This window comes from Geotrypetes seraphini, chromosome 2, assembly GCF_902459505.1.
Source record: "Geotrypetes seraphini chromosome 2, aGeoSer1.1, whole genome shotgun sequence".
NCBI lineage: Eukaryota > Metazoa > Chordata > Amphibia > Gymnophiona > Dermophiidae > Geotrypetes > Geotrypetes seraphini.
Genome location: NC_047085.1, coordinates 46,722,712 through 46,748,292, shown reverse-complemented (window position 1 = coordinate 46,748,292; position 25,581 = coordinate 46,722,712). Strand labels below are relative to the sequence as shown.

The 25,581-nt window shown below is 42.3% G+C and overlaps 1 protein-coding gene across 13 annotated transcripts in view; it reads right to left on the bottom strand.

Moving 5' to 3' along the window:
• ENPP2 (ectonucleotide pyrophosphatase/phosphodiesterase 2) overlaps positions 1–25,581 on the bottom strand; it is a 278,862-nt gene that overhangs the window by 134,842 nt on the left and 118,439 nt on the right. For all 13 annotated transcript variants that reach the window (XM_033933197.1, XM_033933192.1, XM_033933194.1 and 10 more), the window contains 5 exons: positions 22,293–22,418; positions 14,619–14,650; positions 7,886–8,013; positions 4,594–4,684; positions 4,388–4,475 (listed from right to left, as the gene is read on the bottom strand). In XM_033933197.1, the coding sequence (XP_033789088.1) occupies positions 4,388–4,475; positions 4,594–4,684; positions 7,886–8,013; positions 14,619–14,650; positions 22,293–22,418 (465 nt within the window). The remainder of the gene's footprint in view (positions 1–4,387; positions 4,476–4,593; positions 4,685–7,885; positions 8,014–14,618; positions 14,651–22,292; positions 22,419–25,581) is intronic.

Genomic DNA, 25,581 nt, shown 5'->3' with positions numbered 1-25,581 from the left:
GGTGCAAGCCTAAAAAGGAAGCACCCTTTTGAAACCACCTTTGGAGTACCTATAGCATAAGGAACAGGAGACAATTTTTATCTCATCTCTCGATGAGTAAAAGGAAGATGATGAGTAGCAGTGATGGCTAAGTCAATGGCCTCATGAATCAACATATGAAACTTCTACCTTAGAGGGATACAGGACAAATGCAAAGTGATACACATTGGGAAGAATAACCCAAATCACAGTTATTGGATGCTAGGGTCAACCTTGGGGATTAGCGCCCCCAAAAAGGATCCGAGTATCATTGTAGACAATACGATGAAACCTTCCACCCAATGTGTGGCGGCAGCCGAAAAAGCAAACAGGATGCTAGGAATTATTTTAAAAAAGGGATGATTAACAAGACTGAGAATGTTATAATGCACCTATATTGCTCCATGGTGCGACTTCATCTGGAGTATTGCGTTCAATTCTGGTCTCCATATCTCAAGAAAGATATAGGGGCACTAGAAAAGGTTCAAAGAAGAACAACCAAGAGGATAAGTTTCAAGTTTTATTTTGGTTTGATGAATCGCTTATTTAATTTACTAAGCGAAATACAACTTTAATAAAAAAGTATAGGCATGCGATTAAATATACCATTTAATTTTTAAAATAATAGGTTAGACTGACGAACTTACAGACTAATAAAAACATAAGATAAGAAAGGGCAGAACTACAATTCAATCTTTTAGAAAAAAGAAGAGAACATGAATGGAAAGAACATCAGGGAGGGGGAGAGTGAAAACTGAGGAAAAGCTAAAATAAACTTGGAACATAATTAAAGATAAGTTTCAAATTTTATTTTGGTTTGATGAATCGCTTATTTAATTTACTAAGCAAACTCCTCACGTATGAGGAAAGACTAAAAAGGTTGGAGTAGAACGGGTACAAGTGGATTGATTTCTCACTCCATCAAAAATTAGAAAGACAGGGGACACTTGATGAAGTTACAGGGAAATACTTTTAAAACCAATAGGAGGAATTTTTTTTTTCACTCAGAGAATAGCTAAGCTCTGGAATGCTTTGCCAGAGGTTGTGGTAAGAGCGGACAGCGTAGCTGGTTTTAAGAAAGGTTTGGACAAGTTCCTGGAGGAAAAAAATCCATAGTCTGTTATTGAGAAAGACATGGGGAAAGCCACTGCCTGCCCTATATCAATAGCATGGCATATTGCTACACCTTGGGTTTTGTCCAGGTACTAGTAACCTGGATTGGCCACCTTGAGAAGGGCTACTGGGCTTGATGGACCATTGGTCTGACCCAGTAAGGCTATTCTTATGACCTTGAGATCTGTGAGTACTTGTTCCCCCTATTGAGGAATCTAGAAATTCAGTGCTAGGGCCTCATCCCACTAATTTGTTCCCCTATGGGAACTAGAGACACGCCCCCAGCTGTTGCTGGTGGGTTAATATCTCCATTGTATGTTTCCTCAAACAGTGGCTTTCAGATACAATCTGAGGTAGAAGCTACTGATACTGGTGTGCCTTACCTACAAGTTCCAATTCTTTACCCAATGTGAAAATTGAAAATAAAATAAGGAATTTACTTGAAAGGATGTTTAAATTGTGGTAACCAGGACTGAGATTTCTCTCCATGGAATCTTAATGCATTTGCATAAATCTATCAGACACCATTCCTAAACATTCGGAACAAGATAGAAAAATTTCTAACTTGGATCAGCATTTTTAAAAATTGAGACAAATAGTTACTCTTTAGTTTGTTGCTACATTGAATATTAAAGTTAGTCTGCGACTGATTATGAATTCAAAGACTATGGAAAATGTTTCTAGGTCTATAAATACGAAGATTATTACATTTTTCAGTTATTCATTATATAGCCCCCTTGAACTTTTTAGGAAATATTTGAAGGATGCATTTTCCTTTTCACAAGCAGAGCCTATAAATGTTCTCAATATTTAATTTATTTTTCACTAGCGGAACTAAAGTTTGTGGGGCTAAAGAGGATGGTTTGGATCATATCACATCTGTTAACTGTTTGGATTTATATGGACTTTTTTTTTTTTTTTAGAATCATCTTCAGGCAATATTAAAAATGTACTACTCTGTACTTTGTGATCTGAGTTAGTTAAGAGGAAAAAAAAAGCTATTTTGAAATTATTTTTCACTAATAAGAAAGCTCTGTTCTACGGTCAGAAGTTTAATATTTCCCTTGATGAGGCCAAACAAAGCCAGCTACAAAGAAAGGCATTCCGAGGCCCCGATGCTCCAAAGCTTACCATGCAAATAAGAGTGGTTGTAGCCAGTCTAGCTTTCAAGTTAGTTCAGCCTGCGATGCACAAAAGGGTTCTTAATGGATTGAGTTAGTAGCCACTGAGAATCCTATGCAAATGCATTACAGGGAACTCATTAGTATTAGAATGTAATGCATAGCAAGGAACTCCCACCTTTTAGCATCCAAAGTTTTCCAGCAGGTCTGGAACTGTTGGTAGCAGGAGGGTGATTTTATTTTATTTTATATTTATGGTGGATATTGTCTTCCCATGATGCAGATATTATATATTGCGCTTGTTTTTGCCCCCTTTTTTTTTTTTTTTTACAAGTTTTTGTTTATAATGCATTTTATTTTTTGGGGGGGTCTATAATTTGGTGGTACATCCAATTTTCAAAAACCATCCAATATTAATCAAGATTATTAAGGTGATCTTTACTAACTACTGCATGCTAACATTGTTAATAAATGCTATTTGCCACAAGGCCCACTGGGCATAATGAAGAAAACAGTGCTAGTACAGACTTATAGGGCTCCTTTTACGAAGGCGCATTAGGGCCTTAAAGCGTGGAATAGCGCGTTCTAAATTGCTCCGCGCGCTAGCCGCTACCACCTCCTTTTGAGCAGGTGGTAGATTTTCAGCTAGCGCGCGAATCCGGTGTGTGCGCTAAAACGCTTAGCGCGCCTTCATAAAAGGAGCCCATAGCAAATGAATTGTGTAGCTGCAAACACTGGTAGGGTACTTTTACCATACACTCAACACTCTGGCACTATCTTCTAGACCAGGGGTCTCAAAGTCCCTCCTTGAGGGCCGCAATCCAGTCGGGTTTTCAGGATTTCCCCAATGAATATGCATGAGATCTATGTGCATGCACTGCTTTCGATCCATATTCATTGGGGAAATCCTAAAAACCCGACTGGATTGCGGCCCTCAAGGAGGGACTCTGAGATCCCTGTTAGACGTTTCCTCTGAAATTTGCTAGCTGGTAAAAACTACCTAAGGAATTTTCCAAGAGCAAAATATTTTCTGAAAAAAACACTACCTAGATTTGAAGACTACAAATGCGCATCTCCCTATTTCTGGAATATCTCTCCCTATTTCTGGAATGCATCTCTTCAATTCAGCTAAGAACACATATGCTGTGGAAGCCAGGCTACAATTTGAGCAGGCAGGACAGTAGCTGTCAGTTTACCCAAGTGAATTTCTATTTACCTGATTGAATGATTAAATTACCTTCCAGAGCTATTAAAGGGCTGAGTGTACACCCAGCATAGCCAGTTTTCACCTAGGCGCTGTTCATTTTCAGAGAAGTTAACCAGTTAAGTGCCGGTGAAAATGACCAGATACCAATGAACAAGGGATTGAACTGCTCAGCAGCTGTTTCTGGCTGCTTAAATTGTTTTGAATAAAACTGCCCCGGAGGACTCCAGAACTCAAGTCCTCCGAGGTCCCCGATTTATAAATTCTCCCGCGCCGTCACTCAACCCGCTGGCCCAATCCTTTTCACTCCTTTTGGCGCGAACCACTCCCTCCCTAGCTCTCCTCCTGCAACTGTCCCTCCCCACCCAGCTTGCCTCGCGGGCGACACAAGGGCCACCCAGCCCCGTGTTACAATACGCCCTTCGAGACAAGCTCTCTGGCTACTCTAACATAGAGGCTACTCTAGCCAGAGGCTCTTTTCAAAAATCTAATCACCCCCCGTTCTCTAGTACCCTGCCCCTCTCTACCTTCTCAGTCCCTCTCCTATAACCATCTTTGTATTTCCTTTTCTTCTCAACCTCTGTAAACCGTGCCGAGCTCTGCGCTTGCGGAGATGGTGCGGTATACAAACCTAAGGTTTAGTTTAGTACCTCAATAGGCATCTACTTAGACTCAAACTAGGCGCCTTGTTATAAAATTAGCCTCATAGTTCTAGTTATTTATGTATTCATAACAGACCAGGAAGAATGGAATACCACACCACCACATTACTCCGGTGTGGTAGTGCCACATAAGAGGTTACCAAAGGATTATCTGTAAAATAATAGTGAGTATACATTCTGTGCATACTGTAGATGAAGAAGATAAAACCAAAAACTCATCAGTAAAAGGAAACTATATTTAGAGGGAAAAAAAAGGCAAAATGGCTTACCACACATCATATTGTACAGTTCAATATTCTCAAATGGAGGTACTTTAGTCTTGTACTTAAATGTAGGACCGTAACCGACAAAGACGGTCTTAAATAAAAATAAAGAAACAAAAGAAAATGGTTAAACAAAAACCATGTGCAGAAACAGTGTCAGACACCTAGAAATTGTGGCCATTTCATCTGCCTGTTGGTTTCGCCCAAAATACCTGCATGCTGCTGATCTTGTTGTCGTACCCATGATCACCATGGTAAAAGCACTTTCCTTTAATCATTCTCTTTTGGGTATCTGAAAATCTCCTGCATCAAAACATTAACCAGAGGTTGTTTCACCTCAAAATAAGACATAAAACAGCAAGAACAGATAATACAAAGCGATAAAGCAACATTTTTTTTTTTTAACTTGAAATAAATAAATAAATAAATAAAATAAAAGCTATGGGGTTAATAATCCAAAAAAAAAAAACCAAAAACGTCTAAAAAGTGTCCTAAATGGCTACTTGGACGATCAAAAAGCCTGATCGTCCAAGTACCCATAACCAAAGCTGGTTTTTAGACGTATCTAGACATGGAGAAAGAGAGAGGTGATGCATGGTAGGAAAGAGAGGGAAATAAGTGCTGGACTCAGCAAGGAGGGAGAGAGGTGCTGCATGGGGGGCATGGAGGAGGAGGAAAGAAGCAATGAATGGGGGCATCAAGGGCAAGAGGTGCTGCATCGGGCAAGGAGGTAAAGGAGAGCAAGAAAGAAGGGAGAGAGGTGCTGCATTATGGGGCAAAAAGGAGAGGGAATGATGAGCTAAGAGGGTGAATACAGAGAAAGGAAATGGGAGGCCGGGTAGTAGAACTACAGATAAACTAATGGTTTATGCTCGAATGTGTTTGTGTTTGACGTATTTTCTTAAAAAAATATCTTACATTTCAATCGCAATTAATCACTGTCACTCAACACAATTAATCACAATTCAAATTTTAAATCTTTCTGCAGCCCTAACAAGGACATAAGAATAGCCATACTGGATTAGACCAATGGTCCATCTATCTCAGTATCCTGTTTCCAACAGTGGCCAATCCAGGTCTCAAGTACCTAGGTAGAAACCGAATAGCAGTAACAATCCAGGCTACTGATCCCAGGGCAAGCGTTGGCTTCCCCCATGTCTGTCTGTTTCAGGTAGGTGCCACTATAGAACAGATGCACTACCGGCTTAGGTCTGGTGCCCAGTTATAGAATTACCCCCTTAATCTTCTTTGCCTCAGGTCTAAACAGGGGGGAAAAAAAGAAATCTAGCATACCTAAATTTAAAACGCCTCGAGTTACTCCTAAAAAGGTAAGCACTAAATCCAATTAAATAAATTATTTACCATGGGCCTTACTGGATAAAAGTCCAAATCAACCGTAAAAAAAATGGCAACGTATAACATTCCACAAGTAGTTTTAAAGCTGTCTGCAACATGCCATACCAGTTTGTCAACTACTCCCTTGGTCTAGTCCCTTTTTTTTGCCTAGTAAACGCAATGACAGCAATATTAGCCAGAACAGTCATTTCCCATTAATCTGTTTTAGAAAGGAAACAGCTTTAAAAAGATACCCAGTGGCGCAGTTAGGGTGAGCGACGCCCCTCCCCGCCCTCTTCCTTCCCCTCATACCTCTTTAATTTTCCCAGTGCGAGCAGCATGATGAACTCGCTGCCCACGTCGTGTCAGCTCTTCCTCCGACGTCACTTCCTAGGCGTGAGACCCGGAAGTGATGTCAGAGAGACCCAACACCGATGTAGACAGTGAGTTTGTGATACTGCTCGCTGCGGGAAGATTAAAGAAGTACGAGGGAAGGGATGGCAGGGGGAGTTGGGAAGAGGAGGATGGGTGCCGGTGCATCCACCAAGATGGTGCCTGGGGCAGACCGCACCCCCCACCCCCACCCCTTACGACGCCTATTAATTAAGCTGTGCTGTCAAGGGGTTACTACTACTACTATTTATTATTTCTATGGCGCTGAAAGGTGTACGCAGCGCTGTACATTTTAACATACAATAGACAGTCCCTGCTTAGAAGAGCTTACAATCTAATTCAGACAGGACATTTCAGGGTTGGGGAGGTTAATTGTTAAAATTGATGCACAATATCAGCAAAACCTCTAGGTTATTTCTGGGATGTGTTCCCAGCGTCTTGACATGCCGTAAATACAGAGAAACTGTTGGTACTGCACAATAGCCACACAGCAGATACCATGGTCCAGTTCGCTAGACCTCTTGAGGTACCATCAAATCGCTGAATGTTGGCTGGAGCCTCCCCATTAATCGGAAGGCACAGTTTTATTTATCAGCCGCCTTTTATTTGGAACAAACTTCCTCAGAATATTAGGTACTAAGAGACTGAACTCTATGAAGGAGAATACTGTTCGGTAATGTTAAATCTAGAGCAGCAACGATGTCCGTGACAGGAGTGAAATAGTGGAATCACCTCCCTGGCATCCTGAGGACCTGTTCTGACCAGTTAAAAGTTCAGGAAAATGTTAAAGACCGAACTATGGGTTCCTTTTACTAAGCTGCGGTTTTAGCACGCGCTAGACGCTAACGCCACCATTGAGCTAGCGTTAGTTTTTACGCGTAGCACGGGGGTTAGCGCGCGCTTACAACGCTAGCGCACCTATATGTTGAGGCCTTTTTCTGAATTTTCGGTGTGGCTTGAGCTGAACTGTGATAATTGTGATATAAATCGGTGACAACCGATATTTTCTCTGGTTCCGAGGTTGTTCCAAGGGTGTTACGTTAGTGTGTGATGCCCTGCAACCAAAATGTTAACTTTGCTGTTGTGAACTATTATGAATGTTTTTATTGTTAACCGCTTAGTTATAGGCGGTCTATAGATTTTAGAAATAAATAAATAAATAAAACTATCTGTTCAGAAAAAAAAAACAACGTACTTTTTTGAAAGAAGTATTTGCTGTATGAAGGAAATGCAAATGTAATAGTACTTCTGATTTTTCCATTCTGTTATTGTATGTGCATTAATTTTAAGATTGTAACTCACCAGAAACTGCTGTCATCTTATAAAATGTAATCTGCATAAACCTCAAGTTATTGCAGAATATAAGAATTTCAAATCCCCTACCACAATAGTGGGTATTGCTATGCTCTAATAACATAGTGTAAGGTAAACTCCACATTAAATAGCTAACAGCAGCTTAAAACACAGGCCCTTAAATGTTATCACCAGCTTATTTGTCATTCTATAGCAGGGATGGACAGCCTCAGTCCTTGAGAGCCACAACCCCGTCAGATTTTCGAGATTACCCCCAATGAATATGCTCGAGATCTATTTGTATACAGTGGAAGTAGGGCATGCAAATAAATCTGCATATTCGTAGGAGAAATCCTGAAAACCCAGTTGGGTTGTAGCCCTTGAGAACAGAGGTTGCCTGCTCCCGCTTTGTAGCATTAAAAACGTCCCCCCAAGAACGCCATGAAGCGACAAAATAGTAAGTTTGGCTCTACAACTGTTTACCGTGCCACATGCCATCTCCTTTCCACTATTAAATGGATGTCCTCAATCCTTCTGTTGTTAGCATAGTGCAACCGTTTTGGAAGGTGCTGTTTCCAATAAGGCTTGAAGTGCTGGTCAGGCTTCTTACACTGAAAGAATGACCGGGGAAAGTTGGGTTCATGGTGCATTACGATAAAAGGAAGACAATGACTGAAATTAGAAACCAGATTCTTACATCACTAACCTTACATTTATACATTGAAGCAAAAAGTTAATGTCAGCAGATAGGAACTGTTCACGCCAACCCGTCTGACCACTACAAGGCAACTCTATAAAGCAGGCGCTACATTTGCGTAGTGATCATACTTGTAAATATTCAGCATATCTACATAAATTCCACATGTGTGTGCACGTAAACACTGAATAAATATACTGTAGACCAGGGGTGGCCAACCTGCGGCCCGAGGGCCGCATGCGGCCCAGTGAAGTATTTTGTGTGGCCCTAGTCGAGGGCGATGCAGTGTTTTCCTTTGCTGCCCCTGGTTGTTTACTGTCTTGCCGGCTCCCTCCTGTGTCTTACTGCAGCGTTTGCACGTTTGTGCGGCCCCAGATACATTTTTTTCGGCCAATGCGGCCCAGTGAAGCCAAAAGGTTGGACACCCCTGCTGTAGACAATCCCAGCTCTCTAGTGCTTGCAACACAGAGCTCCTTTTACTAAACCACATTAGGGCTTTAACGCGCGGAATAGCGCACGCTAAATGGCCCCGCGCTCTAGACCTTAACGTCAGCATTGAGCTGGCGTTAGTTCTAGCCGCGTAGCGCGGGTTTAGCATGCGCTAAAAACACTAACGCAGCTTAGTAAAAGGAGCCCATAGTCTAGGCTCACAGTCACAGAGTCAAAAAAAATAAGATGCTACAATGAAATATCCAGCTAAAACAAAACAAGTGTATATAAATAAGAGAAATATCTACAGTTAAGTACAATAGCTCACACACCTATGACTAGTAATTATTTTGTGAATTATAACATCAATAGTAAAATGATTCATAAAATATTTCATTTCTTTGTACATTGACATAAAAATCAATAAAATAAAAATAAGAGAGACTTCAGGAAAATACTTATTGCACTAAAAATGGTAAAATTTGACAAGACTAATGTACTCAGAAGTTACAATTCTTAAAAGTTTACCTGGTGTTTTTTTTCAGATGTTAAGGTTTGGGGAAGTCTCTCAAACTTGGTCCCTTAATGGGGGTGGTCCCAGCATGGGAGTCACAATTCTGGCCTGACCCTCGGCATTCCAGGTCATCCGGTGGTGGAGAAAGATCGGCTGAGGCAAGTAGGAAAGGCACAGACTGTGTCAAGGTCTGGGCCAAGTAGAAACACTGCCGCACACATCTGCGATGTCATGAGTGAATGGTGATGTCATGAATGATGTCACTTGCACGTGTGCAGTAGAAACAAAAGCAACCAGAATCTCTGAGAGAGTCCTGGAGCCTGTAAGACCCCGAGACACCAATGGAAATTAAAAATAGGTGCTGGTTGGACCGGCAAAGACCCAGGGGGATTACTTGTTAAATGGGCACAATTTTGGGGCAATTTTTATTATACCCACGATCGCACATGTGCAAAAAGGCACATATAATTAAAAAGTGCCATAGGGTGTAGTAGAGACCCAAAAATGTTATTTGTGGTGTGAAAATTTGAACTTGCTCAGTAAGGAGTAAAGAAGACTAGCAAGGAGACCAGCTCCTAATTAAATTTATGAACTACAATTTTTATAATTTTAAAATATTTTATGTGACCAGCAAAGGTGCTGGAGGTCCCTCAAGCAAAGCTTTGTGATTGAAGCTCTGCAGAAATAGTCGGAGTCAAGAATACAACTTGGAACCTGGAGTTGTTCAGCCAATCAGAGGACAGCTGTTTGTAAGCTGTCCTCTGATTGGCTGAACTAGCCAAGAAAGGAATTTTGCAAAACAGCAGCTAGGAAGAGCAACAGAAAACAGAAAAAAAGAGGAGATATGGCTTATTGGGTCTGAATGAGAGAACATTTCTGAAAGGAATAGGGGGGGGAAGTCATGAAAGGGCGTTAAGCGTGTTATCACACGCTAATCGCTATAAACCACATACAGAAAAAAAGCACGACTCCCTTGTTGCAGGAATGCAAGATGCTTTTGACAAATGGAGGGCTCTGCCGCTTTCCCTATGGGGCAAGATTCAGTTGATAAAAGTTGATTGTCTTGCCTAAATGGCTCTAACCTTTGCAGCACCTGTCACTCATTTTAAAGGTGATGGACCTCAAAAAGTGGAATGGTATAGTTCAGGGGGTTTTATGGGGAGCCCAAAAACCTGCAGGTTTTGAAGAGGGGAGGGCCTTCTGGATCAGTGCACTTATTGCTTTGCCTGCCAGGTGAGGATTGAGTCTTTAGCACCTCTGAATTTTGTGATGAGCCTTTTGAGCATATTCTTGGTAGAGACGTAAGCTCCCTCTTATATTTTGCAAATATGGGCCAGTAAATTATATCAGGCTTTGAAATGTGTCCTAATAATGCCAATTGGTTGGGCTTAGTTTACATGAAAAATAGATTTAGATTACTTCCATATTATTTGAAGTATTTACTGATTGTTGGCAATGGAGGGTTGTTTTTTTTTTTTTTGTTTGTTTTTTTTGCCAGGATTGTTTAACCCTCACTACAAGAGCTGGAGACAAAGAAGTCTGGACCATGCTGTCTCATCTTTTGAAGGATGATGAAGCGGCTCTTCTGAACTATGAGACAGTTAATAATCATTACGGCCTACAGTCATAATTGGTATTTATATCTATAGCATGGGTTCAGCCCAGGGAGATCTTGCCTTACTAATTTGCTTGACTTATTTGATGGTATGAATAAACATGTGGCTAAAAGTGAGCCAGTTGATGTAGGGTATCTAGATTTTCAGAAAGCTTTTGACAAAGTTCCTCATGAGAGCCTCCTCTGAAAACAGAGGGGAGGGTTAAATGGCCATTTTTCTCAATGGAGAGGAGTAGTTGAGAGTCATAGGTATCTGTACTGGAACCAGTGCTATTTACTTATTTATAAATGATCTGGAAATTGGAACGATGAGTGAGGTAATTAAATTTGCAGATAACACTAAACTGTTCAAAGTTGTTAAAACACGTGCAGACTATGAAAAATTGCAGGCACACTTAGAAAATTGGAAGACTGGGCATCCAAATGGCAGATGAAATTTAATGTGGACAACTGCAAAGTGATGCACTTTGAGGAAAAATAACCTAAATCATAGTTACCAGATGCTAGGATCCATCTTGGGGGTTAGCACCCAAGAAAAAGATCTGGGTGTCATTGTAAACAATATGATGAAATCTTCTGCCCAAAGTGTGTCGGCAGCCAAAAAAGGAAACAGGATGCTAGGAATTATTAAAAAAGAGATGGTTAACAAGACTAAAAATGTTATAATGACTCTGTATAGCTCCATGGTGCGACATCACCTGGAGTATTGCATTCAGATTCTGGTCTCCTTATCTCAAGAAAGATAAAGCAGCACTAGAAAAAGTTCAAAGAGCAACCAAGATGATAAAGGGAATGAAACTCCTCTTGTATGAGGAAAGACTAAAAAGGTTAGGGCTCCTCAGCTTGGAAAAGAGATGGCTGAGGGGAGATATGATTGAAGTCTACAAAACCCTGAATAACAAGTGGATCGGGGTTTTCTTTAGTAGTAATGTTACAGAAATCAGAAGGCAGTAGCATTAGCAGCAACATCCACTCCAAAAAACTGGAACGAAGCCGACTCCAATTATTCTTTCGGCACCTTTTCATGCTCCTCACCCAGCTGCCCCAAATCCTTCCTTCTTCTGAGTCCTGTTGGTATCATTTTAAGGCTTTGTATTCAGTTTCGAGATGAAGCAGTTCTAATAGCCTGCTAGGGTTCTTCCCTTTCAAGTTCTGCAGGGCTCGGCCTGTCAGTACCAGTCTCAGACTTACAGCACCCCTTTCATCACTTCAGCTGTACGTTTCTGCTTACATTGATCACCAGCTGTCATTCACACGTGCTCATTTAGTAGAAAATTGATGATAGAAGAAGAAAACCAATAGTCTGCAATAATTACCTTTCCACATAGATTGCTGACAAACAAATAGTGCAGAAAGCCAAAAGACTGTACAGGGAAAATGTAACTGTATGACAATTTAAACACTGGTATTTCTCAAAGGAAAATGGATGGGATTTGATATACTGCCTTTCTGTGGTAACAACCAATGTGGTTTATATATTACATGCAGGTACTTATTTTGGCCCTGGGACAATTCACAAAAAGCTGCAGTGGGATACAAACCAGATTCCCCTGGTTCTTGAGCCTCTGCACTAACCATTAGGTCACTCTTTCCACCCTGAGAATTTCTCATGAGCAGCAGTGGCATAGCATGGGTAGGAGGCACCTGGGGTGGTGGTGCCCCCTCCCCTCAGTGCCCTTCTCTCCTCTTGCCCCCCCACTCCATACACGCTCTCTCTCCCTTCCCCTTAAGTTCCTCTGTAAATCTTTGCCAGGGTGAGTGGCTTCTCCAGCATGCCGCTCGCTCCACCGCTGGGTTTCCCTCCGACATCACTTCCTGGCCCGCGACCTGGAAGTGATTCAGAGGGGAACCAGGCCGGCACAAGCAACAGGCAGGAGAAGTTGCTCACACTGGCGAAGATCTACAGAGGTACGGGGTGGGGATATGCGAGCGGGGCATGGTGGCGGCGGTTTGGAGAGGTGCCAGCACCCCCTCGAGATGACAACCGGGGCAGTCCCGCCCCCTCCCCACCCCGTCTTACTATTCCACTCATCACCACATTTCAGCCTATTTGGTTTATAAATTCTGCAAGGCACAAACAAGCTTCCTTACTGTTAGACTAGCAGTAAAAGAGCAATACAGAGAATGAATTAATAACAAACACAAACAACTCATTATTCAGTCGGGGAGGTCGGGTTTGTTTTTTGTTTTTTAATTGGCCATCAGGACTGAAATAAGTCCTGATTATTCAGCCCTAGTATCTGGATACAGGCTAGTACTGAATATCTGAATTCACCAGTCAAATGTAAATAATTTAGCACAAATCAAAACAACTAACTGCTTTACAAACTATAAAATGATTTGCAGAGAAATCAGAGAGGCTTATGGACAGAGAGGGAAGAAAGCCTAGATTACAAATTAAAGACAAAGAAAGGTACTGCAGACAGATGTACAAGATGCAGGCAAAGTTTATTTTAGACAAACAGATTGTTGTGAACAAAATATAAAATATGGGACCCAACACGGTCCATATTTCAAACAACACGTCTTCTTCAGGGGTCCCCAAAAGTGGACAACAAATGCCTGATCTGTATGTTGTATACTTAGGGCTCCTTTTACTAAGGTGCGCTAGCGTTTTTAGCGCGTGTTGCATATTATCGCACGCTAACCCCCGCGCTACGCATAAAAACTAACGCCAGCTCAATGGTGGCGTTAGCATCTAGTGCGCGCGGCAATGCAGCGCTAAAACCGCTAGCGCAGCTTAGTAAAAGGAGCCCTTAGTTCTTCCGCAGTACATTATCGCCACCCCTTTTTGGGACCCCTGAAGAAGTGTTGTTCGAAACACGGACCGTGTTGGGTCCCATATTCTGTAAAAAGTGATCCATTTGTACGCAACAATCTGTCTGTTGAAAATAAACTTTGCCTGCATCTTGTACATCTGTCTGCCGTACATTTCTTTGCCTTTTGTTCACCGTATTTTTACTGCAGATTTGATGGATTTTCTTTTTGTCCTAGATTACAAATTAGTCATCTAAAACATAAAAGCCATCAAATGGCAGGTGAAAAATTAAAAAAAAGTACATTTGCTTTAATATCCAAGACACTAAAGAAGAGGAAGTGCAAACAGAAGATGTAAGTATATGAACACATTGTGAGAATGTTGCTACAAAAGGGTGTGTAGATGGGCATTTAGCGTGGAAGAATTGAAGGAAAACCGGTGACCCGTCAAAAGCACGCTGGACATTGGCATGCCGACAATCCCGCGGCGACATTTGCGCACCACCTTTCTGGCCTTCCCGTTTGCACTGCGAGGGGTGTGTGAGGAGGAAACCCCCCACTAAACTTACAAGTCCTCGCACTCCCGTTAGGGTAGGGTAGGGGGGAGAACCCCCCCCCCCACTACCCTCCAAACCCCCTAACTGGAGTGGGGGGGGGGTAAGTTTACTGGGGGGGGGTTCCCCACTCTCACCACCACTCGCAGCACAAACGACAAGGCCTCAAAGCGGTGGCACACATTTGTCCTGCACGAAAATGTCGCCACAGGATTGGTGGCGCGCCAATGTCCAGCACGCTTTTGACAGTGTACCGGAGAAACAGGTTCAACTCCCATTGCAGTTCACCATGACTGGGCAATTCACTTAACCTTCCGTTGCCCCCGGTACAAAATAGTGCCACTTAGACTAACCAGAGAAAGGTTGGATGGTATATTACATCCTTCCCTCTTTTAAATTTTTAACAATGATTTGAATTTTCGTGTCTAAGTCACTGTTTTGACCTTTACTGCATCTACCAGGAGTCCACTTCATTAGGGAATCAAACAGAATTTTCTATTTAGCATCAAAATTTCTCTTATGATCTTCTTACATATGTAAGAACAGTATTCCAATCAACATCATATTCAATAGAAAATCTAAATTCAATTCATACATATTTGCATATGGTATATATAATGCTCTAGTTAAGGCAAACAGATAATACTTACGGTAAGATTTGCCATAACTGCTTTAGGGTCATCTGTTAAACAAAATATATATATGTATAAAAATAAGATTTGAAAAGTATTCCTCAATAAGTATACACGTCTCCCTCCGTATTCGCTGTGATAGGGGATTAACAGATCCGTGAATACAGAAAAACCGCGAATATCTTTTTCATACGTTATTCGCTATTTTCTATTAAAAACCATCGTGAATAGGGTGAAACCGCAAATAACATGGTGGGAGACCTGGCCTGTTCCTGAAGGAGAGGCAAAACACAGTGAAGAAAGTGCTGGGAATCAGCAATTTTCTCTGTAAACGCTTGGAATGAGCGATTTCTCTATGCAAGCTGACATAATTGGGGGGAAGGAGCCAGCAAGCTAAAACCCGCAAATAATCGAAACCGCAAATGCTGAAACCGCAAATACGGAAGGAGAAATGTAATTTGTTTAGTAAAAACATGTGGAGAGTAATTTTATAAACAGCTCACAGATTAGTTGGGCAGAAGATACTTATTTTTGCCTATTTTTAAAAAGGTGTATGATGTGGGTTTTTTTTTTTTTAATACTAGTCCAAATCCTGCAGAAACTGCGCCTATATTACACCTGCTCAGGAGGGGAGCGTAACTGTAAGAGTGTAAAGTATGCAATGCATCTAGGTTGTGATTCAGCCCATGCTCCATCCAAATGCTTTCTCTTGCATTTCACATTTATGCTTATACATTTAAGCATTGCCTATTTTTTTAAAGGCCTTTTACACATGTAAATCAGCAATTTATTTAAGGGAAAAAGGTTTATAAAATTGCCTCCTCTAAATGTTAATACATGGAGTAATCCGGATACGGTAGCTGGATAGCACATCCGTGCCCATTCTCCGCCCCAGATGTATTATCCGGAAAATAGGTACAAAAAATAAACACTGCACTCAAACAAGTTACTAGCCACAAAATGCTCTACTGTGCTTTGTGGTAAGTGCTTTGTTTTCATGCATACTAGCCATGCACTGGGGCTTAAAGCCTTTTAGTAGACCTACGTGATTCCAAAAACCTGTCCCAGAGGAATCCCAACTAGGTTTTCAGGATATTCATAATGAAAATGCACGAGAGAAATTTGCATGCAATGGAGGCAGTGTATGCAAATCAAATCTCATGAATATTCATTGAGGATATCCTGAAAACCTGACTGACTGGGAAGTATTGCCTTAGCATTTCCTGTTTAGCAGGTGTAAATGGTCCCGCATTAACAGTGGCATAGTAAGTTGTTTTTTTTTTAAACTATTGGATCTCTTTTTCTACTCATGTTTTTAACTCCTTGATTGAAAATGGTTTATATTAATAATACAAATAATAAAATTTGATTTTTAATCTTAAACGGGATATAAATCTGATAAATAAAATCTGTAGTAACACAGTAAAAAGTGTCAGATAAAACTTTAAAACATGCAGTATGCTCCCGAAGACAAGGATAACAGGAGTTTTCTGTGTACTGGGAGGGATTTGCCCCCCACCCCCACCCCAATGGGAGTGGGTTGATGTGCATATAAAGTCCCATATGGAACCTAATAACATATACTCCCTACTTCTAACCTTTCAAAGTAGTACCATTGCCTTTGAGGGTTGTAATTACTGCTCTGTGCAGGTTATCACAGTGAATATAAGAATAGCATTATTGGGTCAGACCAATGATCCATCAAGCCCAATAGCCCGTTGTCATGGTGGCCAATCCAAAAGCTTTCTGGAAATCTAGATACACTACATCAACCTTTATCCACATGTTTATTAACGCCTTCACAAAAAGTCAAGCAAATTGATGAGGCAAGATCTCCCTCGGCTGAACCCATGCTGACTGTCTCATTAAATCATGTTTGTCTATGGTGTTCCACAATTTTATTTTTTATAATTGTTTCCACCATTTTGCCCAGCATTGAAGTCAAGCTTACCGGTCTGTAATTTTCCAGATCTCCCCTGGAACCCTTTTTATAAATCAGTGCAACATTGACCACCCTCCAATCTTCAGGTACTACAGACGATTTTAGCGACAGGTTACAGATCACTAACAGCAGGTCAGCAATTTCATGTTTGAGTTCTTTTAGTACCCTAGGATGTATACCATCTGGTCCAGGTGATTTACGGTATCACTTTTTAATTTGTTAATTTGGCTTAGTACATCTTCCAAATTCATTGAGATTTCTTTCAGTTCTTCCACATCATCACCCCTGAAAACCATTTCCAGTTCAGATAGATCGCTTACATCTTCTTCCATAAAGACTGAAGCAAAGAATTTATTCAGTCTCTCCTCTATGTCCTTATCTTCCCTGAGTGCCCCTTTCACTCCTTGATCATCCCACAGATTCCCTCACTGGTTTTTCTGCTTTTAATGTACTTTAAAAAAATTGTTATGAGTATTTGCCTCTTTAGCAAGTTTCTCTTCATATTCCTTCTTAGCTTTCTTTATCAATGCTTTGCATCTAACTTGCCAGTGCTCGAGTCTCTTCTTATTTTCTTCATTCGGATCCTTTTTCCATCTAAAGGATTTTTTGGGGCTCTAATAGCCTCTTTCACTTCACCTTTTAACCATATCAGCTCTCATTTCTTCTTCTTTCCACTTTTGCTAATACGTGCTTCATTAATCCCATGCTCTTATGATTATTATTACTTCTAGCACCATTTTTGTCTCTACCACTTTCTTCAGGAGGGCATTCCATGTCCTCATCACATTTTCTGTAAAAAAACAAACAAAAAAAACAACATTTCCTTGGAAATACACAGAGACTAAGCAATAATAGATACCTCAGATGAAAAGAAAAATCCAATACTACCATTTAAAAATATACAATATATTCAAAAAATATTTTCTGGAATTGCTCCCGAGTCTAACTCTTGAAGCTTCATATTGAAGATATTTTTTATCTTTCATTTTTTAAATGTTAATTAGGATATAATGTGTATAATCAATGCAAATATTGCATGAACTAGGTAATATCATAAACCATTATAATCAAAATGGAAAAATTAAAGGTAACTATTATGGCAAACTTAGATCAAAAGACCAAAAAATCCAAGAACAGGAGAAAGGAAATACATAATTATCCATCAAGCCACAATAAGTCACCGAGGATCAGCTCAAAAATCTGACCAAGAAGCTGCTGGCACCCCTGTGCTATTGGATAAAAGTGAAACATTGTCCATGCTATCTTAAGAGCTCCTTCCAGAGAGACATACTACTATGATATTAAGAAGGTCATAGAAGGGTGCCAGGAAAAGGCGAAAGACTGGGAGCGCACTCCACAAAACCAGAGGGAAAAGTGATCAGAGCCGGCTAAGAGACTAAATTCAACTCTTGCTGAGACACAACCACGAGGTCCGGCAAAGCCTCTCCCAAGGACTCGGAGGAGCCAGAATACAGTCCCTGAACTCTCGTGTTCTGAAGCGTTGTACTGGAGTATAAAGGGCCAGCAAACTGGTCATCATCCAAAGGATCACCCAAAACAGGATCAGGTAGCACTGAAACAGTGGTAGTTTGAGAGGAAACATGCACATAGAAGCAATGTCGCATAGAGACAGAGCAGAGGCAGAGTGGGGCTGTGCAGGGAAGAACGCCTGCTGGGAGATGCATTCTGCAAATATGCCATAAAGTCTGCAAAGGCCTCCGGCTCCTGGGGGCAGAGTCACGCTGAGATGATGGAAGAATGTGGTTCTGAGGCTGCAGAGGGTCCACAGCTTTGCACACAGAGCCATCAGCAATGCTGAGCACTGAAAACAAAATAAGCTGCCCCTCTGGGCTAGCTGAGCATTTATTAGTTACCTGCTGAATCAGGGGTGAGGCTAAGCCTTGCACCACCACCATTTCTGGCAAGAATCCACATTAGGATAGCCAAAAGACTCTATCCCAACAGGTTTGGAGAAGCAGGGAGCTTTTGAAAAAAAATTAAAAAAAACACTAAAAATCCAAGATGGCCACCGCTGAGAAATTTGCACCAAATTTGTGATATTTGTCATAGATGGCAAACATTAAAAATGGCAATTTTAGGACTTTTAAGGTGGGGAACACAGGGGTAAATGCAGAAACCTTCAAAACTGTAAATTCTGCTCCCCCCACGCCCCGATTCACCTCACAGGCTGTGACAGTCTTTACTCACTGTGCTGCAGTCTGCCACAGCTCTCTTATAATAGCTGGAATCGGAGAAACAATATCTCGTGCTTGGAATGCCTCCATGATACTGATCTTCAGGCTGCCAGTCAGACTCCATACCTGACTACACCTCCACCCCTGTGGACTGACGGAGGTGCTCAGGAACGGGCAGAGGTGCAGAATGCAGCTGGCACCCTGCGAGATACCGCCGAGTCTCCTAGATATGCCCAACAGCTTGCGCCAAACTTCATCTGGCAGTAGGAGAAACTGGGCAGGCCGGAACTCCTCAGAAGCAGATGCAGGCTGGCTGACAGGTAGCCACTGGGATTGCTGGTCAGCTGCAGACCGAAGTCTGTGTGTTCACCACGCAGGAAGCTAAATAAGCGCTCCGAGAACAAAAAATCCCGAAAGGGACGTAAAACACTACATAAAATAATAAAAAGGAGGGAGCAGAATACACTCCTGCTGACATGCATGCAGAAGGAAAAAAAACTATAGGTAGAGCTAGAGGGCATAATGAAATAGAGCAAAGTCGCAGAGAAAAAAAAATCCAGATTGGATTCCTTCTGCATATGGCATGCGGCCATTGGGATACTACCCACTTGTCTGTAATGTCTCCCCTATTGCATTGGAGAGAGCAATAATTCTGGGAATGGGAGGTCAGTGAAGTCATCTGTTAACATATTTATAGCTGCTTTCAGCATAGACCACTGTCTTTCCACATCACCTATGTCTACCCATCCCGTCAGCTCCGTCTTCATGTACTCCCCAATTCTACTAAAGCCAGCATGTCTGAAATCCACACTGAGTTTTGTATGTCTGCATTCCACTTTAGCGCTTATAATCAAACCATAGCATGTATGAACACTAGATCCAGCATCGCCAGTTCTCTTGTGAGTTCCATCACCATGTCTCAGCAAAACACTTTGACAGGCATCCATAATCTCTCTGCTTCTGCTGATGGGATTGTCCAGTCCACAGCAGGCAAGTTGAATCTCCCAGCAAACCACCACCACCCACACACACTTTCATTCTCATGGATATCTTCAATTCTATACTTGTCCAGCTTCTCCATTTGTCTGTTTGTCTGTCTTGCCTGTTTAGATTGTAAGCTCTTTCGAGCAGGGACTGTTTTCTTATTCTTTGTGACTCTGTGCAGTGCTGCGTGCGTCTGGTAGCGCTATAGAAATAATTAATAGTAGTACTAGTAGTAGTAGTTCCAGAGGTAGAGGGCACCCAAGTAGATCTAGGTTCTATCTTCTCTTTTCAGGGCGATTCATATTACTTATTTTATCCATGTTCCCAGTACTTCAACCGCTGTAATATTATTTTTCATGTACAGGACCACTCCACTATCATGGTGATGGCAAAAAGTTATGAGGATGCTTGGGTACATAGGGAGAGGAATGACAAGCGTGAAAAATGAGATAATGTCTCTGTATAAGTCTCTGGTAAGACCTCATTTAGAATATTATGTACAGTTCTGGAGATTGCACCTTCAAAGAAGATACAACCAGAATGGAATCAATCCAGAGTCTATTGTTTCTCTGGCACCCCAGCTTCCATTAACATCCCTGTGCATCTACTTTTCTTCATTGAACAAGCTTACAATAGGCACCATAAATAAGATTACCATTTTTCGGGCTGCAAAAATCTGGACACATGGCCCCACCCTGTTCCACCTCTGGCCCTACCCCATTCTGCCCCGCCTTTGGCTCTGCCCCAGCCCCTCCCAGTTCAGCCTCCAGTCCCGCCTCCACATTCCTCTGTTCTTCCCCCGACAAGCTCCGGCTGCGTCTGGAGGGCCTGGAGCATGTGCGGATGCAAGCAACATCATCCGTGCATGCTCCGATGCCCTCCAGATGCGGCCGGAGCTTGTCAGAGCTTCCCAAAACCAGACAAAGTGCTGGGTTTGGAAAGTGCATCCAGGACCCTGGACAGTTCTCTAAAAAGAGGACATGTCTGGGTTTCCCCAGACGTCTGGTAACCGTAACCATAAACAGCAACAATAGTGGTTACGTTGTTACAGAATTAACTTCTTGCATGTCTAAGTTCATCCCTTTGAGTAACACTGCACGGGAGGGGGTATCAAAAGAGTAACAGAGTTCACTATAGGCAAAGGCTTGTCCGCTAATAGTAGTACTGCAAGACTAGTGCTAGGGGTTGCCAGTGAAATTTTGAATCCAGCACTAGTGGGGACATGAGTAACTGGTGATCAGTCATGTCCTGGACCGCCTAGACCAGTATTCTTCAACCACCGGTCCGTGGACCGGTGCCAGTCCACAGAAATTTCTTGCCGGTCCGCAGAGCTGGTATGTCCATCATGCCCACGACTGTGTTCTTCAAACACCAGTCCACGGTGTGATCAATGCAGCCTTATCTTTGGGCTGGCTTCCTCTTCCTCACTGCCGCAGTGCACAAAGCTGCGGGCAGTAGCTCCTACCCACGTCCTGCTTCTGGATAAGGTGCGGGACGCGCAAGGAGTCGCTGCCCGCATTAGTGAGAAAGAGGGAGCCGACCCGAAAATAACACCGGGGATAGCATAAAACGGACATGCGGGAGCAGGCACCTAATTTAAGCACAGCATGGAGGGAGGGAGACAACAAAGGTAGGAGGAATGATTTTATTTTTAGATTTAGTGATTGAACTGTGCCAATTTTGAGAATTTACATCTGCTGTCTGTATTATGCACTGTTCAGGAAGAAATGCATTCATTTCTTTTTCTCTGGGGTTGTACTGCATGCAGAGTCTTGCATCTTAGAGTTTGTTTGTATATATTAATACTTTTAGTTTTTGGTCCCGTATTTGCATAGGGATTATCTGTGTGCTGGTAGGAATGAATGTTGAGAAACATACAGTGTGCTTTGTGTAGTTTAATTTTGTGGTTAACCTTTATGTGTTCTTAATAAGATTATATGGTGTGTGTATAAATGAAAAATGAATGGAAAAATAGGGTTACAATTAGTACTATTATGGGGGCGGAGATGGGCGGGGTCTGGACCACGACTTAGCCCAGTGTTCTTCAACCGCCGGTCTGTGGACCAGTGCCAGTCCACAAAATAATTATTTTATTTTCACCGGTCTATAGGTGTAAAAAGGTTGAAGAACACTGGCCTAGACCACTAGGGACTGATAGAGGTAGGACGGGGGGGCTTTATTTTGTGTAGCTCTGGCCCCTTTAAAGGAAGGCTCCTCTGGAGAACTGGGCCTCACATATTAGCAACTCCATGTTCCTAGACAGCTAAATAATACAGTCTAAGAGCCGATTGCAAGCTCCATAATTCATTTACAGCAAATCGTCATTAACCTACCATACAGAGGTTACTGCAGGTTAGCGACTAAGCTGTGGTGCATGCCATATTTTACTGCAACTTAGTAACTTCCCCCATGGTGTGTTAAAATTATGTACAAGCTCTGTGACATGAAAATTATAGTTTACACCGAGAGATCCTTCAATAGCAGGAACAACAACAACAACAAAAAAAACAGAGATTAAAATGCGAAAGCAAATTGTATGCAGCACTAGAAACATATGCACAGTTAACTTACATTTAGGATTATTGCTAGATCTTGAGCGAATGCGGCCCAAGGTTCCGGGCACTAATTGTATGTCATCCAGATTCGATAAGTAATCGGTTAGATACTCAGTTCTCTCACAAGTGGCATCTTCCATCCCTTACAACAACAAAAAAAGGAACATTCAAGTTATTGTGCAATACATAGAATTAAAATCTCTACAGGGAAATTTAAAAAAAATTTAAAGAGTAATTCTATATGCTGGCACCTAAAGTCAGGCGCCAATGGCGCACCCAGCGGCTTAGCGAGGGAGGGTGGTACCAGGAGCAGTGGCGCCCAGAAGTGGCGTGTGCCCCCTACTCTTTCCTGCCCCTCCCACTCTTCCCCACTGCTTGGATGCCCCTCCTCCAACTCTTCTTTGCCGTTTGAGTGCCACCCCACCCCTCACGTATTTTCTGAAACGTTTGCCGCCATGAGCAGCATCTTCCACCGGCTGCTGATGCCGGCGTCGGTTCCCTTCTGTCACGGCCTGGTCCTGTGACCAGGAAGTGACTTCAGAAGGGAGCCGGCAGCAAGTAGAAGATGCTGCTTGAGCCGGCCAACATTTAAAGAGGTACACAAGGGGAGGGGGGTGGATGAAGTGGAGGAGAGGCACCAGTGCCCCCCCCCCCATGAAGACTTCGCCCGGGTGCACTTACAGTAGTTTATAGACTACTAGCACTTGCGTGTGTGATTAGTGCCAATAATTGATGGGTCATACACGAAAGTGCTAGGCACTCCTCTATAAACAGTGCACCTGAGCCATTTAGTGCGCAGCTGCCAGGGTCATAATGCATGGGTGGAGTAAGAGCACGTCATCAGGTAACAAGTACAACTTGTAGAATACTATTAGATGTGCTCGTTGCATGGTTCACTTAGGTGTGCCCACTTACACCAGCCATTGATGTATCATAAGTACAAGGCTGGTGTTAGATGTGCTGGGGGTCCAAGGCAGAAATTAAAAAGGGCCCCAGCCAATTCCACTCCTCCTTGCCCCCTCCACCGATTTCCCCACCCACCAAATGCCCACCCGTCCCTTCATTTTTAAAACCAGCTGCACTAGAGGGCCAAGATATCCTTCCCTTCTCCCCATCCTGTTCCGATATTCCCCCTCACCTGTAAAAATGCAAGGAGATCGCCAGCGCAGCTCGATTTTCTAGCGTTGCCTGCAACATCATCAGCATTGTTCCTCTGCCACGGTCAACCCCGCCCTCTGACGCAACTTTCCGTTTCCACTTGGGCAGACCGCGGCAGAGAAACAGCACAGAGGAGGTTGTGGGCCATGCTAGAGAATCACTGCCTTGCAAGTGACCTGCTTGCATTTTTATAGGGGCATCAAAACCGGGTGGGGAGAAGGGAAGGATATCCTGGCCCATGCATGTCCCCTGGAACTGTGGGGTCCAAGGCAGCTGCCCTAATTACACTCACACACACACTTAACACCAGTTCTACATAATAATAATAATAATAATAGTAGGTACACCTCATTTTTGATATGGCAATGTGGCTTTGCAGTAGTATTTAATGGCTTAGATGCATTTTGTAAGCTAATACAGAATTAGTGCCACACATACCCATTTCTGGCATCCAAAATGAAGTGCCAATTTATAGAACTTCAGCCTCTGTGTTTTGCTAATGCACCTGAACTATTCACTCTGTGTAAATGGCTCTTATGTATTTTAATTCTCAGTTAAATCATCAGTAAGGTCATTGCCAGATCTCATTCCCATCCTCCCTATCATGTTCTCTGATATGCCCAATACACATGGCCAGGCAGATATTCTCTTAGGGGGGAATTTTGTAATGGGCGCCGGTACTGGCAGCTGCCTAAGAAGAGAAAAGAGCAAATAGAATGCTTGGAATGATAAAAAAGGGGATCACGAACAGATCGGAGAAGGTTATCATGCTGCTGTACCGGGCCACAGTGTGCTCTCACCTGGAGTTCTGCATCCAGCACTGGTCACCGTACATGAAGAAGGACACAGTACTACTCGAAAGGGTCCAGGGAAGAGCAACTAAAATGTTAAGGGGCTGGCGGAGTTGCCGTACAGCGAGAGATTAGAGAAACTGGGCCTCTTTTCCCTCGAAAAGAGGAGATTGAGAGGGGACATGATCAAAATAGACTTAGTAGATAAAGACAGGTTGTTCACCCTCTCCAAGGAAGGGAGAACGAGAGGGCACTCTCTAAAGTTGAAAGGGGATAGATTCCCATAACCTAAAAAATGGGAAGTTCCTCACTAACAACGGTCACATAATAATAACCCCAATCCTAAAAAATAGTAAAGAATCATCAGCTCTAGTAACCAACTACAGACCAATAGCATCCATTTCATTTTTTGTAAAAATCATGGAGGGATTGGTACACACCCAATTGATGGAATATCTTAATCAGTTCTCTCTTCTACATGAAACTCAATCCGGGTTTAGACCTTTATTCAGTACGGAGACAGTAATTGCGGCTATCCTAGATAATCTGCGTCTATTGTTTAGCAAGGGCCTCAATGCCCTGATCATGCAATTTGATATGAGCTCTGACTTTGATCTAGTAGACCATGGGAAAATGCTACAATGCCTTGACGCTATTGGTATCAGGGATGAGGTATTGAACTGGTTTCGAGGCTTCCTTATGTCCCGTACTTATCAGGTATGTTTCAATTATGATCTCTCCGATACCTGGAGCAATCCAACCGGTGTGCCGCAAGGGTCACCGCTATCCCCATTGCTTTTCAATATCTACATGTCCTCACTGGGTGTGCAATTAACCCAGCTGGGGATAAAATTATTTAGTTACGCAGATGACTTACAATTATCATCCCATTTGCTAACTCTATCTTGGAAACTATTCCCAAAGCAACAGAAGCTATAAATTTGATGGAGCAATGGATGACTGACTTCAAGCTCAAACTTAATTCAGAAAAAATGAAATTTTTTGTTGCTTCGCCACACCCGCTTGACACCAAAACACCACCATAAACTTAGTTACCCTATTCAGTCTACCATGAAGATACTGGGTGGAACTCTGGATCAATGCCTAACCATGAAAGACCAGGTGGACTCCTTAATCAGAAAGAGTTTTTTCACTCTCTGGAAACTTAGATCCATCAAATCATATTTTGATACGTCAGCATTCAGAATCCTGGTACAATACCTCATACTAAGTCAACTTGATTACTGTAACATCGCCTATTTAGCAATTTCCCAAAAGAATATGCGAAGTTTACAATTAATGCAAAATGCAGCGGTCAGACTAATCTTTGGGCTAAAGAAATCTGATCATGTGACG